Genomic DNA, 15,367 nt, shown 5'->3' on the forward strand with positions numbered 1-15,367 from the left:
CTAGCTCCACCACCCTCCTTCTCCGCCACCCTCCCCTGGCAATCCTAACATTCGCTAACGAAAAATCCGATCGCAGCTGGAAATCCTGACATCCCCTAACAGATCGGGGACGAGCTGGAATGGCAGCCGCGGAGAGTTATTGTCAGTTCCAATTCGAATTGAGGAATTGCGATCTCACGGGCTGCTCACTCACCTTCCTCCTCGACTCGGCGCCTCCTGCTCTGCAGCTCGCCACCCAGGTACAATTCGGACATGCACCAGATTGTTTGCCTATTGCTTCAACACGATGCATCACCTTGGAATGAGAAACATATGCTATCTCAGTTTGTGATCCAATTCTTGCGTAAATTGGAATAACTTGTGATTTCCTTTGTGAAAAGAAGATGGTAGCCCAAGCTTTTGACAAATTGCATGACAAGATGTGATTATTATGCAAATCAGAGTACATCATGTGTTAAAGGAAGTCCTACTTTCCTGTGTTTTAAATTTTGACCCAGAAACAAACATCTTTTAATCATCTTGAGACCTGTAAACCTTGGTGGATAGCAGTTTCAGGCTTGTAAATCCAAACATACACTTCTGTTGGTATGGAATTCTCACATCCTCTATAGGTCTGTATATCCTGAAAGGGGCAACAATAGATTTCTTTAAGATATTTTTATGCCCGGGACTTGCATCTGGTGTCAATTACTAACCAGCACAAGCATGTCATGTCACTGGTAGGACATAGAACCCTGGTAAAACCATATTAACTACCCCTTCCACCCACCAAGAAAGCCGCACTGGATAATATAATAGAAACGGATACTACATACCTAAAATAGTTGGAAACATCCTCCTTCGTGAAGGTGCTTTCAGCAGGAAATGTCATGTAAATTTGATGGGATCCAGAGTTGACACCACTCAAATAGTAGGGATCTCGTTCACTTGGACTATAAGTTGTGAACCTGTTAGCATCCTCTGCTAAAACAATGGCGTGCTGACCATGAGGCCTATCAATGAGGCTTACTGTATTCTTCAAGCATGCTAGTAGATTTGTCAAGCTGTATCCTGCTTTCCCATGCCTCTGGCTCTCAGTCAAGTATCCCTCGGCTTGTAGGGTTTTCCCAAATCTCTCGTAATAGAGTTGAGGTAGGGAAGCAATGGAAACAGGGGCCCGTCTTCCTCTCAATAATTCTTGAAGTTCTAACTCTAATCTCTCCAATGATTCCACAGAGAAAGCTTCTTCGAAGCGGGGATCCAAGGGAATTGAACTCCAGACGTTGTCAGAGCGTGAATAACTATGAGTAAAACAGCATCTGGAGCCATGCTTGCAATATCCCCTGGCAAAATACAGCCATGGTTTCCAATAAACTGGCTCACAGCTTACAGAAACGTCTGTCATGGAATAAGATCGCCTGTGTTTCAATCCTGTCTTACTTCCATTCAAGAAAGAGAGCATCTCTGTATAGACATGACTATCATTTGGTAGGCTGTAGGAATCAAGATTCTCAGTGGGATAGAAGAGATGATCTTGGAGCTGACAATCATCCCTGAGGTTCAGTAACTAGTCATGATAGTCTGAAAATTTGTGATCACTCGGTAAGCTTTGCTGGCGACTCAAATTGATAAAGTCGCTATGCTCATCAGTTACAAAATGGTTTGGATTCAAGACTTCATGATGGGCGAACAATGTTGAATCCTGCTATTGCTCATGTGGAATGTGAGTTCCCCCATGAAAGCCATTCGGTGCTGGAGAAGAGAATGAGCGAGACAACAAATTAGAAAACTGAGTGTAGCGCAGAGGTGACTGAAGAGGGGACGGAAATGATAAACCAAGCTCTGTCTTGGCCTTGGAAATCATGGACTGTAAGAGTGTATTAGGCCCAAATGCAAGAAAGTGTAAGAGTGTATTAGGCCCATATTACAAATTTGAAATTTTCATAGAACCTGCAACTTTACCAGACACTGCGTTACCAATGTCAAGATTATTGTATTAGGGATTACAGAGCACTATTGCTTCATCAAACAATCAATCCCCTTGCAATTTCTTTATTGGTCTCCAAATGAGTAGTCTCATAAACAGGAAGCTCTTTTTGGTACATGCTCATGTTCATGTCAATTTCTGCCAAATTCTCTAGCTCAAACAGGTCAGAACTTGAACAACTGACATCATCATCGTCTTCCTCCTCTTCGTCTTGTTTTTCAAGACCCTTAATTACCAAAGCTTCCATAATGCTCTTTGCTTTCTGATACTTAATAATTATGTCCTTTGCTTCTGCTGCATGCCAGTCCTCCTCAAGAATATGAAATTGCAATTCTTTGCTGAGTAGTGAAAGCTTGTAGGCATCTATAGATGGATATGTATGTAGATTATTAATAGGATTCGGCTTATGGAGATACTTGTCCCCAGAGGAGTTAGAGTCCTCATCCAAAGTTCCACTTGTTGGATAGAAAGTCACAGATCTTTGACTCATCCCACTACTGTTCTTCATATCCTCTGGATGTTTTACTCAAACATGGCCTAGATTGTACTGAAGAAGAAGATGAGTCAATAGAGGTGGGTTTTTTCTTAGAAGAATCATATGAATTGGAGTCACTTACAGACGAAAATAATGAAATCTTTGGATTCTTGGTATTGCCAGCCATAAACAACGAATTGAGAAAATTTGCGAGCTTCTTGCCTAGAGAAGTTGGCTTCTTGGGCTTCTTGGAATCCTTCCGAGCTTGAGAGTTTGACTTTAAATTAGCCTGATAATCTACAGGGATGAAAGGCTTCTCCGTAGAACAAAAATCCCCATCTCTAACAGATGATTTTCCATGTAAAGCTCGAGTGCATTTTCCACCAACAGCCCATTTCCCTGCTCTGTCTTCAAAACCCACATGATGTAAATTTCTTTCTATTTTAGCAGTAGCAATAGATGAAGTTTTTCTGCAGAGAGATTCCGCATCTGAAGATAAATATGGGTAGCTGGAGGTGGAATCACTTGTATATGTGTTTCTTCTCTATATGCGCATATATTCCATATATATGTGCCTCTTCCGTATAGGTGCATATACAAAAGATATGCACATATACAAAAGTTGTGCATATATGGAAGATATGCAATACATAAGATGCACATATAGAAAATTTATGTGACTTCCGTATATGCACATCTTTCGTACATGCACAAGTTCTATATATGAACATATCTTATGTATACCCATAGACATTTTGACAATAGTATTGAACCTTGTTGCTAATGGGCTCTCTTCTCTTGAAAGTGAGATGAAGTTCTTTGCATAGTGAAATGCCTCCCAGGAGGCTTGCTAGTGATTAGTTTTTGAGAGCAAGATCTGCCTATGAGGCTGAAGAAACCACTGGAAGCTTCTGGTTGATGAACCTATTTGATTTGGGAAGAATCACTCAGGTTCTTATGAGGAATCTTGAACCACCAGGAGGTGCCTTAGAACTCTGGTCCTTCAACAACGATGCCTAGGCATCTCTCCCAATCAACAATAACAAATTTCTTAATGGTATTCTAATCCCTCTATTCTCCTTGGCACTAGTCCCACCTTGATGTTAGAGGTTGGGGTCTAGGCGGGCTTGGAGGTCGGCCCCTTTAATGTTACGAATGTATAAAACATAATCAACATGTTTTTCTTCAATATATTTTTTCTAGACAAACTAATACAACATGTTACAAATATTCATAATTGGTGAAATTGCAAGCATACATATATGTGTTTATATAAATAACAAATTTGTAATTTGTAAAAGAGATATTAATTTATATTTTATTTTTCTTGCCATAAAATTATTAATGTAAAAATCCAGTGATGAATGTTTCTCTTATAAATTTAACGAAAAATTATGTTTTGAGCTACTAGATAGTTACCTTGAGAGATTATATTTTAACTTACTTCATAGTGAGCTTTACATGGTAAAAAATACAAATATTCATTATGTTAATAGTTTTAAATGTTGCACCAATTCTTTACATATAAAGTTTGGTTTTTTCTAATTTTATTATTTTAAAAATAAAAAACAATCAATTTTCTTTGTGAAATTAGCCTCACAATTGTATTCCTTGTCCACAATTTTTGCGTATTTATCCCTCATTTAAATGGAAATATTGTAGCAATACCAACAATTATCTTATACTTTCTTCTTAAAAAATATCATTTAAAAAGAATTCAAATTCCATATAATTATTGAAAAATTAATATATATGTGTACAATTTCCTACATTCCATATTTAATATAGATTTGTTTTATAGATATTTTAAAATATAAAAAATATGAAAAAAAATTAATATGTGAAACAACATACCATGAAATTTTATTAATTTAGATGTAAAATATAAAATCCATCCAATTTTACAAAATATAATATTATAAATTTTCTAAAAACATTATCATTACATTTATTTTAATTCATAATTTATATAATAATAAAAATTATAAAGAAATATAATAAACATAACCATTCCATTTGTCAAAATAAATGCATTTCTCAATTAAAAGAAAAAAGAAAGAAAATGATATATATATATGTGTGTGTGTGTGTGTGTGTGTGTGTGTGTGTGTGTGTGTGTGAGAAAGAGGTGTCCATATCTAATATAATTAAATCTACACCTTTACTTACTTTAATTCATAACTCAGTTGCCTTAAATACTAAGTAAATTATTTATTGATTATTTATAATAAGACATTAAAAAAAGAGAGTAGAAATTGGTTGTCTATGAGCTTCCAAGAAATAATCCACAACTATATTAGCTCAAGGGTGCTTTTTCAAAATCAAGTCATTACAACAATATTCATCAAAATAACAATAATAATAGTTCTAGTGAAGCATGTAAGATAATCCCAATTGAATATTTATTTCTAATAAAATATTAAAAGATATAACATAATTATTATAGGTATTCATGGAATATATCCATTAATTATCATTCCTTATTCCTTATTTTGAACATAATTAAAAATAACGAAATATCTCATTAATCTAAATACAATTTTAAACTATGCTCCTTATTTAAAAATAAATAAAAAACTTTAAATAAATTTTTACATTAATTTTAATTCTTTATATTAAATGTAATTAAAAATAAAAATAACTAAATAACTCTTAACCTCAATATAATTTTATACCATGTTATTTTTTGAAAAAAAAAGGAAAACATGGCCAGAAATTTCATTTAACAAGAAAATAGAATAACTTAATTTTATACCATGCTTTTATTTGAAAAAAAGAAAGGAATAACATGGCCAGAAATTTCATTTAACAAGAAAATGGAATAACTTTTCCAAATCTGTTGCATTAAATCCCTTTGTATATTATAATTCCTTTTTAAATGAGAAAGGCAAAAGGATGGGCAGAGAAAATAATTTTTCAAAAATCACAAATTGGAAATGACTTAAAATGTGTTGACACTTTGTTTTTTCTAAATCAGAATATATATTAATAATCATTGTAGACTTCAAATCAGAAATCACAAATTGGAAATGACTTGGAAATGTGTCTACCCTTTTCTTTTTCTAATTTAGAATATATATAATAATCATTGTATACATTAACTCGACCCTCGGGCTATCCCTAATTTCTAAACGGAACGATCTTCCTCACGCTACGGATTAAAATGACGTAGAAGAACGAAACGAGATGTGTCCACTCTTTTCCGTGAGGTTAGAAGATGCTCACTTCAAATTAGAAATCTTCTTAACATTCTCCCTCGTCAATTAAGATTGAAAGCTTTCAGAAATTCAATTCTCCATCCATTATTCATTCCAAACGTGAAACCATCTGAAAGCTTTAAATTTTAAAATGAAATGAAATTAAAGGTGAATTCAAAATTAAAATTGAAAGCTTTTTAGAAATTAAATTTGTTGGCTCTTATTCCAAACGTGAAACCAAAGAATCAGAAAATACATAGAAAATTTGCACTGTTATTCCTTGAAAGACCAAAATAATATAAATAATTACTGACTTGATCTGCTTTGTGATTTGTGTGTTAGACGTTATTTTCCAAAGCCTCCACAAAGGCAATGGGAATTGGCTCTAAACAGTGTTTGCGATTGCTTGCTCTGGGCAACGAGGACGTCTTTATCTACAACTAATTCCTACTCAAATTTAATTTATATATAAATCTCATTGTAAATATTACTCCTAATTTATAAATTGAATAACTTTTCAAAATCAATATCTCTCATGCTGAGGATCAAAATGATTTTAAAAAGAAAGAAAAAACAAAACTAGATGTGCCCAAGTGCTGCTAGATGCTAACTTCAAATTAAAAAGCTTCTTAACTTTATTGGTGTGGGTATCGATAAAGTAATCCAACAGATCATGGATCGAATAGACATTGCAGTTCGCTACAGGAAATAATTGGTGCCTCTAAAAGATGTCGTAATGAAAATAAAGCCTATTGTTAAGCAGATCTAGAGAGACCGCCAAGCAATAAAGAAGAACAAGAATGATAAGGGCTCTGCTGTGAGTATATGGCTTAAATATTTGGATGCCCTTCTCCAAGAAGCATCATAGGTGGCACGACATAGCACAATACCAGTCATGTGTAATGTTATAAAACCAGCATGAAGATCTATGATTTGATGACGTTGCACAATACCAATCATGTGTAACTTTATCAAACCAGCAGGAAGATCTATGATTTGATTTTACACATCAAAGAGCATCTCAAATTGTCTCGTTCGGTTGAGTTTGCCCAACTTCCAGAGCTATTAGAGGAACAAACTTAGAACCTCCAACAGGAACTTCATCAAATTAAGGAAACATTAGAAGCACAACCTTCGTTCTGCAAGCAGTTCCCATGGTGGTCCTGCTCTAACCAGCTGTGTAGAGATGAAGCTTATTGACGAACCTTTTATAGTGGGACAACATGAAGCCTTTTCATTTCTTGAATATTTGGTTATGGAATATGCAGAGGCTAAGAATATTGGTGTGCTTGGCAAGGGTTGATTTCAGCACCACGTTGGCATCCCCAATAAGTAAACTATTGGTAATATCAAGCTGCACAGGATCCTCTGCAACAATGGCGGTATAATCCAAATAACAACCAATGCTCCTCGTCTGAGTCAATCCACAGAGCTTTAGTTTGATTCCAACTCCTCTGAAGCCCGTTGTAAGGACATGCAGTCCAAGGCATGACCGCCACACGACATATGACTTGTTTGGCAAAGGAGCGAGTTGGAAAACATAAGGAAATGCGAGCTTAACTAAAGGTGCGATGGACTTAGGTGATAATGCACACAAGGGAAGGCTGAACGAAGATGTTTTATAGCGTGGGAGCATGGTTGGTGAGCCCACGGGCCGACCTACGAGTTATGCAAAGGCCAACACACATAATGGACAGAATTGCGATGAGTAGGGGTGTTTTACTACGTGATGGATGAGTCAGCTGGGCAGCCAACTCGCCCAACCATCCATATAAGTAAACAAAGGCGTGGAGCGTTTGGGAATCATTCGATCAAGCTACGAACAAGCTCTTGGGTGATGCAAAGAGACAAGGTGCGAGGTGCAGATTGAGAAGAAGGCACAAATTTGGAGATGCGCCCATTCTTGGGCAGGGCACACAGCACGAGTTCAGTTATTGATTGAGGATGCGGTGAAGGCACCGGGCACCCAGTTGTGCGAAGGTGTGCACAAGATCTTGGGCAGCTTGGGTGAGCTCCCGTCCAGTTGTGCGAAGGCTTAACATGGATGTCTCGGGTAGCTCGGGTGAGCGCCTGCCCGTTGTGCAAGGATAAACGGTGGAGGTTTGGTGGAGTCATCCACCGGTGCAAAGTTGGTGAACGAACCGAGGTGCTGAACAAGTGACCCGAGCAGGGCGTGCCGTGCACGGAGGTGAGTTGGTCGACACGGTAAGGTTGTGCAGACGGGCAGCCGGGTGAGGTTGCGCCGTGCATGACGAAACGATGGAAATAGTGAAGTGTTGAGATTGTGAACGAAGGTGTGACTCATGCAGAGGCGCCCGTGTGTGGCGACTTGGTTATGACGAGGCGTGCCCAAGTTGGGCAAACAACACGATCATGCAATGAGGTGAACGAAGGGTTGGTGAGTCGTGCGATGACTGTGCGGAGGCGCCAACGAGCTGGGCAACCGAGTTTGCTGAAGTTGAAAATTGGCTAAGTGTAAATTTGAGACTTCCCAAGATTTAACTTGTACTTTTAAAAGAAGATTACATATATTGATTCAGGTAGACTCATATTGCATGGAGTTGCCCCTCCCTTTATATTGTTGTGCATTTCTCTTGTATAATGTTGTTTATGTGAATGTTATGGGCTTTCACTTGTATAAAGGAAACATAATAATACTTGGTAACGAAAATAAAACTAAGTATGGAATGGTATGGAATGTTAAGCGTAGTCTACAATCATAAGTATTGGTGAAAAGAAAACGATTGGTAGTACCGCACCTCGCTATAAGCGGTTGAAAGACTACCGCAGGTGTAGGGGCATGACAGTTGGTATCAGAGCTAGTACCGGGGAGCTGGTGTTGGTGTTGAAGCGTTGAAGCTGATACACACCTGCACTTCGTGACAGTTGGTATCAGAGCTGGTGAACTGAATCAAGGAGCTAATTCTATGAAGACCGAAGACTTGGCAGGGAGTTCAAGTTTTGCAGGTGACAGGTGGAATATTAGGGTGATTCAGGTGAATGGTGAAATAGGTTTAGCAGAGGTGAAGCTTAGTGCTTGGGCCAAGCTGAACGACAAGGCATGGCAGGTTTGGAAGAATGTGAAGGGAAGCTCTTGCTTACCTTATACAGGTTGAAGCGGATGAAAGAAGAGAACCCTCGGATTCGAGATAAACTTGAAGTCTTGGAAAGGAATGTTGAAGACGAACTTCTTCAACTTGGTTGGACAATGGAGCAGGATGAAGTTGCAGATTGTGCTAACAAGGAAGAGGAAGCCGTGATGATTGAGGATGTTGCAGATGTGACAATGATGGAGGATGAACTTGAAGTCATTCAAGTTGGACCAGGATCGTGCAGTTTGCAGACATGGATGGATGAGGATACTCATATGGAGGAGCCTCATGATGATGATGTAAGTACAGTTGATACTTGTGTTTCACTTGAGCATTTGGTAGATGAACCGTATGCAGGGAAGGGAAAAATCAGTTTGCCGATGCTAGGGAGGATCTTACCATGGATGACTATGATGAGACCTTGTATGGAGAAGCAAGGATTGTTGACTATTGCAGGACTTGTTGGGGTTGTTTGTGACCTTATGGGAGAAGGTACAAAGGCCCGTGAAAAGGGAGGAACATGATGATCATTGCGGAGGATTGGGTCATGCTTTAGCCACATGGAGAATTGGCTAAGTGCCCAGACTGACTCATGGACAGATTGGAGGAGGGCACACACTTGAGGTATGATGATACTTGGGTGGACTTCTCATGGCCGAGACCAAGAGCAAGTCTTGGTGGAACCTTTAGTGGGGGAGCTATGACGGAAGGGACTCGTGATGATGATGATATGGTTGGGTGACCGAGCTCACTAGACCGAAGATTGTAGACTTGGATGAGGATGACCAATTGTTGTGATGGGTCTACTTGGTTGGACTACATGGGCAACTTAGTCATGGACATCAGGTTGGAGACATGGAGCATTGAATTCTTATGCAGGGACATGATGCAGGAGCAGTTGTAGAGGTGTCGCTTATGGGCATCCAATGAGGAGTGCCAAGGCAAGGATGTTGTGCAGGTGGATTTGTTGATGTGACATGGAGATGTTTTGGTTATGAGCCAATGGAGAGGTTGTGCACTCTTGTACAACAAGGCCATGGGCTTGGATAGAGTTGTGAGCAGACTATGGAGCATTCCTACTACATGGAGAGCTGAGGCATCTTGCAAAGACCTTTGGGCCGAGACTTGTATGCTTGCTAGGATGTTGGTTGGGGATGGGTTATGGAGCTCATGATGACATGAGGTTGTGACTTTTGGGGACTTCATATATGGTGGACTTGGAGGATTTGATGCATTGAGGAGCTGAGGTCAGAGACTTTGATGCAGAATGGGGTGCATACTTTCAAGTACATGTATGGGTGTGGCTTGGAAGAGTGACTTGATGTGGAGGATCGATATGAGACACTTTGGAGTGATAGAGTTACAATGATGATGATGCCTTGGTGGCAACACTTGGGCATGGGTTGAGCCGAGACTTAACCACTTTTGACACATGGGAGCTGATTGATCTATGATCATGGGCAGCACATGGATAGATGAGACAAGTTACTATAACAGACTTGAGGGATGGCACATCGAAGATATGATGGAGGTAGCTTCATGGACCTGGATGTGGCACATCGAGAGTCGAAGTTTGATGAGATGATCTCTTCACTTTGAGGAGATGGATGTTTTGCAAATGGATGATGATGTTGGGGTAGATGTGGCTAATTTCATACAACACATTAGTACCAAACATCATGGACAACATGTTGCAGATGAGATGAGGACTACTTCATGGACCTGAGCATGGCTTACACTTATATGGAGATGGATTCTTAATCGAGTTGAGGATGTGATGGGATGTTTTGAGAAATGACTGATGATGGCATGAGGATGTTCACTCTCATGGTTTGAGCATGACGGTTGGATTAGCTACCCAACCAGTTCAAACATGGGGTCGCGAAGTGTGCAGAGATGTGTTAGCATTATGTTGGAGTATCATGGCAGCAGTTCACACAAGGATGACACATGATGAGGTCAACACGAGAGGTTGCAGGAAGCATGTAGCTTGAGATGGAGGGACCAGCCTTCCACGATGGGGAGCAGCATGTGGAGTTTGCGATGAGATGTTCGATGGTCATGGATTGAGATGATTTCCGATGTATGACATACCGATGGGGTGTATACTTTGGTATGGTAATCTTGGTGACAGATGGTTGCCGGGACGAGATATTGTCAAGGACGACAATGATTTCAAGTGGGGGAGGATGTAAGGACCTGCGATCCAAGGCATGATCGCCACGCGACATACGATTCATTTGGCAAAGGAGCGAGTTGGAAAACATAAGGAAATGCGAGCTTAGTCGAAGGTGCGATGGACTTAGGTGATAATGTGCATAAGGGAAGGCTGAACGAAGATGTTTTATAGCGTGGGAGCATGGTTGGTGAGCCCACGGGCTGACCTATCAATTATGCAAAGGCCGACACACACAATGGATGGAATTGCGATGAGTAGGGGCATTTTACTACGTGGTGGACAAGTCGGCTGGGCAGCCAACTCGCCCAACCATCCATATAAGTAAACAAAGGCGTGGAGAATTTGGGAATCATTTAATCAAGCTACGAACAAGCTCTTGGGTGATGCAAAGAGACAAGGTGCGATGTGCAGATTGAGAAGAAGGCACAGATTTGGAGATGCGCCCATTCTTGGGAAAGGCACATGGCACGAGTTCGATTATTGATTGAGGATGCGGTGAAGGCACCGGGTGCCCAGTTGTGCGAAGGTGTGCACGAGATCTTGGGCAGCTTGGGTGAGCGCCTGTCCGGTTGTGTGAAGGCTTGACACAGGTGTCTCAGGTAGCTCGGGTGAGCGCCCGCCCGTTGTGTAAGGATAAACGGATGAGGTTTGGTGGAGTTGTCCGCTGGTGCAAAGTTGGTGAACAAACTGAGGTGCTGAACAGGTGACCCGGGCAGGGCGCGTCGTGGGTGAGGTCAGGCCGTGCATGACGAAACGGTGGAAATGGTGAAGTTTTGAGATTGTGAACGAAGGTGTGACTCGTGCGGAGGCGCCCGTGTGTGGCGACTTCGTTACGACGAGGTGCACCCAAGTTGGGCAAACAACACGATCGTGCGACGAGGTGAACGAAGGGTTGGTGAGTCGTGCGACGACCATGCAGAGGCGCCAACGAGCTGGGCAATCGAGTTTGCTGAAGTTGAAAATTGGCTAAGTGTAAATTTGGGGTTTCCTAAGATTTAACTTGTACTTGTAAAAGAAGATTACATGTATTGATTCGGGCAGACTCATATTGCAGGGAGTTGCCCCTCCCTTTATACTGTTGTGCATTTCTCTTGTATAATGTTGTTTATGTGAATGTTATGGGCTTTCACTTGTATAAAGGAAACATAATAATACTTGTTAATGAAAATAAAACTAAGTATGGAATGTTAGGCGTAGTCTACAATCGTAAGTATTGGTGAAAAGAAAACGATTGGTAGTGCCGTACCTCGCTATAAGCGGTTGAAAGACTACCACAGGTCTAGGGGCGTGACACCCATGGCCTTGTTATAACAGTGAACTCCTATGAGGATATTGGCTTGACCTGTCACTACAATCCCCACAGCAGCTGAAAATATGACAACGTCCGTTACAACATTGTCATTGCCCATGAGGCTTATGCCCACACCACTGAATTTCTTCTCGTCAGGGCTTCCACCAGCGGTAATGCACTGCCCCAGGAAGGAATTCCGGATATATGTCTCGGGCCCGCCCTGAACCATGATGCCAGATGACTTGAAATGTGAGATATAGCAATTATCGATGTTCAAATTTTGAATTTGGGCGGGGTGGGTTCACCAGTTCAAATTTCGAATTTGAATTTGAATTGTTCGGTTAACATGGAGTAACATGCATGCTCATCGTCACATCTCAGATGCGCGTCCAGATGCATAGCATAGCATGGTAAGGTTTCATGTATTGTACATGGCGGTTATCCATGGTATGGTTTTACCAGAAAGTGCTTATCTAGAAATATTCAGGTGTGTCAGCATGATTGTACTACCGTTTATGCCCATGGAATGATAGTAATGTAAGGGAGCATTTATGGATCAATAGAGGTGGAAATAGCTCTTGCTATCATCAATGGCAAAGTCGCGAAAACCATCGTAATCGCGACCATAACCATCGTAATCACCATTATTATAAATGACACTTGTGTTGATGTCATTGTCATCAATGGCAAAGTCATGAAAACCATCGTAAGGGCCGTTATCATAAATGGCACAGCCGGCGTGTTCGAAGCTTCTCGTGTTGAGTCTTTCAGATGGCACGCGGAATTAAAGTTCCTCCTCCTCATCGTGAGATGACTCACACTTTTAAAATGGCGCGCGAATTAAAAGTTAAATATAAATTAAATATTTCGATGTCGAATATAAACAAAAATTTTTAATGGTAATTTATGTAAAAAAAAGTTAATTGAAAACACAGATTTCTTATTAAGTTGATAAAATATTTTTACAATACAATAGGATGGGATTACTAGTTCCTTTGATGCTTAACATGATAGTTATTATTTAAAATGTAAATTAACAATAAATCATATATATATATATATATATATATATATATATATATATATATTAATTAAATGTTTATATGGGGTAGTTGAAGTGGCTATGGTTGTGGAATGAAATTTCACAAACCAAAGATCTTGGGTTGTGCTACCCTCCCTAGTAGGGGATAAATAATAGACATGGCAACTCAAAAATCGATGAATCCTACCCAACTTTTATATATATATATATATATATATATATATATATATATATATATTGTTTATATATGTTTTTTTTTGTGTTAATTGGGTTTAATTCAAATGATTTTGATTGAGATAAATTTTGTTATCTTTCTCATTATTGCTCAATTCAATTTAATTGTTGCTTATAATATGATAGATATTTTTTATATGTATTTTTTTTGTATTTTTTTTTTTTTAATTTAACTATAAATCTTAAAGATATGATTTTCTAGATACTTGAAAGATATAGATTTAAGATAAATTTATACATCTATAAGTAAAAATAAATAAAAAATATATATGAATAAGCTAGTGTGAATTTATTTTAACCATATATTTAATAAAATTTCATACATGTAAACATATAGTTTTCCAAAATATTTGAAGATTCTAATAGTCTAACCATATAAATTAAACAATTGGTAAACAATGATAGCTATCAATCCATGATAAACATCAAAACACTTACTTCATCATACATCTCACATTGTCAAGATAAAAAAAAAAAAACATAAAAATTAAATAAATTATAACTATACTTTAATTTATTATTATTAATAGTAAAAAAAATTAATATATAAGTTAAAAATATATACTTAAAAGAAATAAATAAATAAATTAGTCATGGAGATTCATCTCCATTTTCCCTATAAATAGAATTTGTTAAATACCATGGATCAATATCATGGCTTATCAATACCACACTTCTTAAAAAACATAATATGACATTTTTTTAATTAATTAATTTAATTCAAGGGGAAGAAAAGACATAACAACAATCTCAACTTTTCTATGGATATTAAATCCCTACCATCACGCTAATAACTATTCCTAACTAAAATAAAACTCTTGAATCCTTATTCCAAATTATACACACTTGCCAATGTCATAAAATAATTACACATTAATATTTTTTACATTTAATAAATTAAAATTTTAAATAAATTTTAATAGTTATTTATTTTATTTAAAAAAATTATAATAAAAATATATTTTGATAATAAAATGAAAATATTTATAATTATAATAATTAATCATGTGAATGGTGACTTTATTTTTTATTTTTAATTAAATTATTATTTATGATAACCACTCTCAATTCCAATTTATGAATAAACTATTGGAACAAAATGCTTCTTCTTCACACCATTTTTTGTGAAGTGATCAAGATATTTTCCCATTAATATAAAAGATTGTACATTGATATCTAGTATATAAGCATTGAAAGAGATAGTGGCATGAAGCCCATAAAGATCATCAACATGCAGGGCATAAGATCATCAACATGCAAGGCATAGAGCATTGGCTCTTCCGCAAACTAGATCATAATAACTTAAGTGTCGAACACAACATAGGTCAGGCATGTAATTGAGAACCAAAAAGACCAACACCACAAGTTAGTAATTCCAAAAAAAAAAAACAAGAAACTTGTAGATGAGAGTACCATCAATGAGCCAACTAGACTTTACATGAAACCGAAAAAAAGAAGAAGGGATAAAGCAGTTTTTCCAAGTCGTTTCCCATAACCAGCGAGTGTCACGCAATAACCATGAATCAAAACCATTGTGAGAAGAGAGGCGATGAGGACCAACTAGAAAAATCCACGAGCAAGAGGCATTGAAGGCCAACCAGGTATTAGCCCATAGTACAATCACTGTAATTCTTGAACATAAACATTAAGAACAACTAATACTATAAATACTCCTAAAGAGAAGACAAAAAACTTCAAAAGCATTCATCATGGTTTATCTAAAGAGATAACTGTAAAATTTTTAGGATTAACAATAGGAGGATCGATAGTGCCTCCAGAAGGGTTTGATAGGTCCCCTGAAGCCGAGTCCAATACTGCATAACCTTCCACCCTACTAAGACAAGCATCAATATCGTTAAGGCAATAATGGATATTTCTTATAAGTCGTTTA

The 15,367-nt window shown here is 38.1% G+C and overlaps 1 protein-coding gene and 1 pseudogene across 1 annotated transcript; both read right to left on the bottom strand.

Annotated features, from left to right (window-relative positions):
• Positions 1-748: 748 nt before the first annotated feature.
• On the bottom strand, positions 749-1,441 carry LOC149200054 (zinc finger CCCH domain-containing protein 18 pseudogene; annotated as a pseudogene).
• A 562-nt stretch (positions 1,442-2,003) lies between these two features.
• Positions 2,004-2,474, bottom strand: LOC149200055 (protein BIG GRAIN 1-like B). Its single transcript, XM_089400826.1, has one exon. The coding sequence runs from the start codon at positions 2,472-2,474 to the stop codon at positions 2,004-2,006; it is 471 nt and encodes a 156-aa protein (XP_089256952.1).
• Positions 2,475-15,367: the final 12,893 nt, after the last annotated feature.

The sequence above is a fragment of the Pinus tabuliformis genome, chromosome 2_1 (genome assembly GCF_031772625.1).
Source record: "Pinus tabuliformis cultivar Carrire ecotype Pingquan chromosome 2_1, CPIR1, whole genome shotgun sequence".
Taxonomy (NCBI): domain Eukaryota; kingdom Viridiplantae; phylum Streptophyta; class Pinopsida; order Pinales; family Pinaceae; genus Pinus; species Pinus tabuliformis.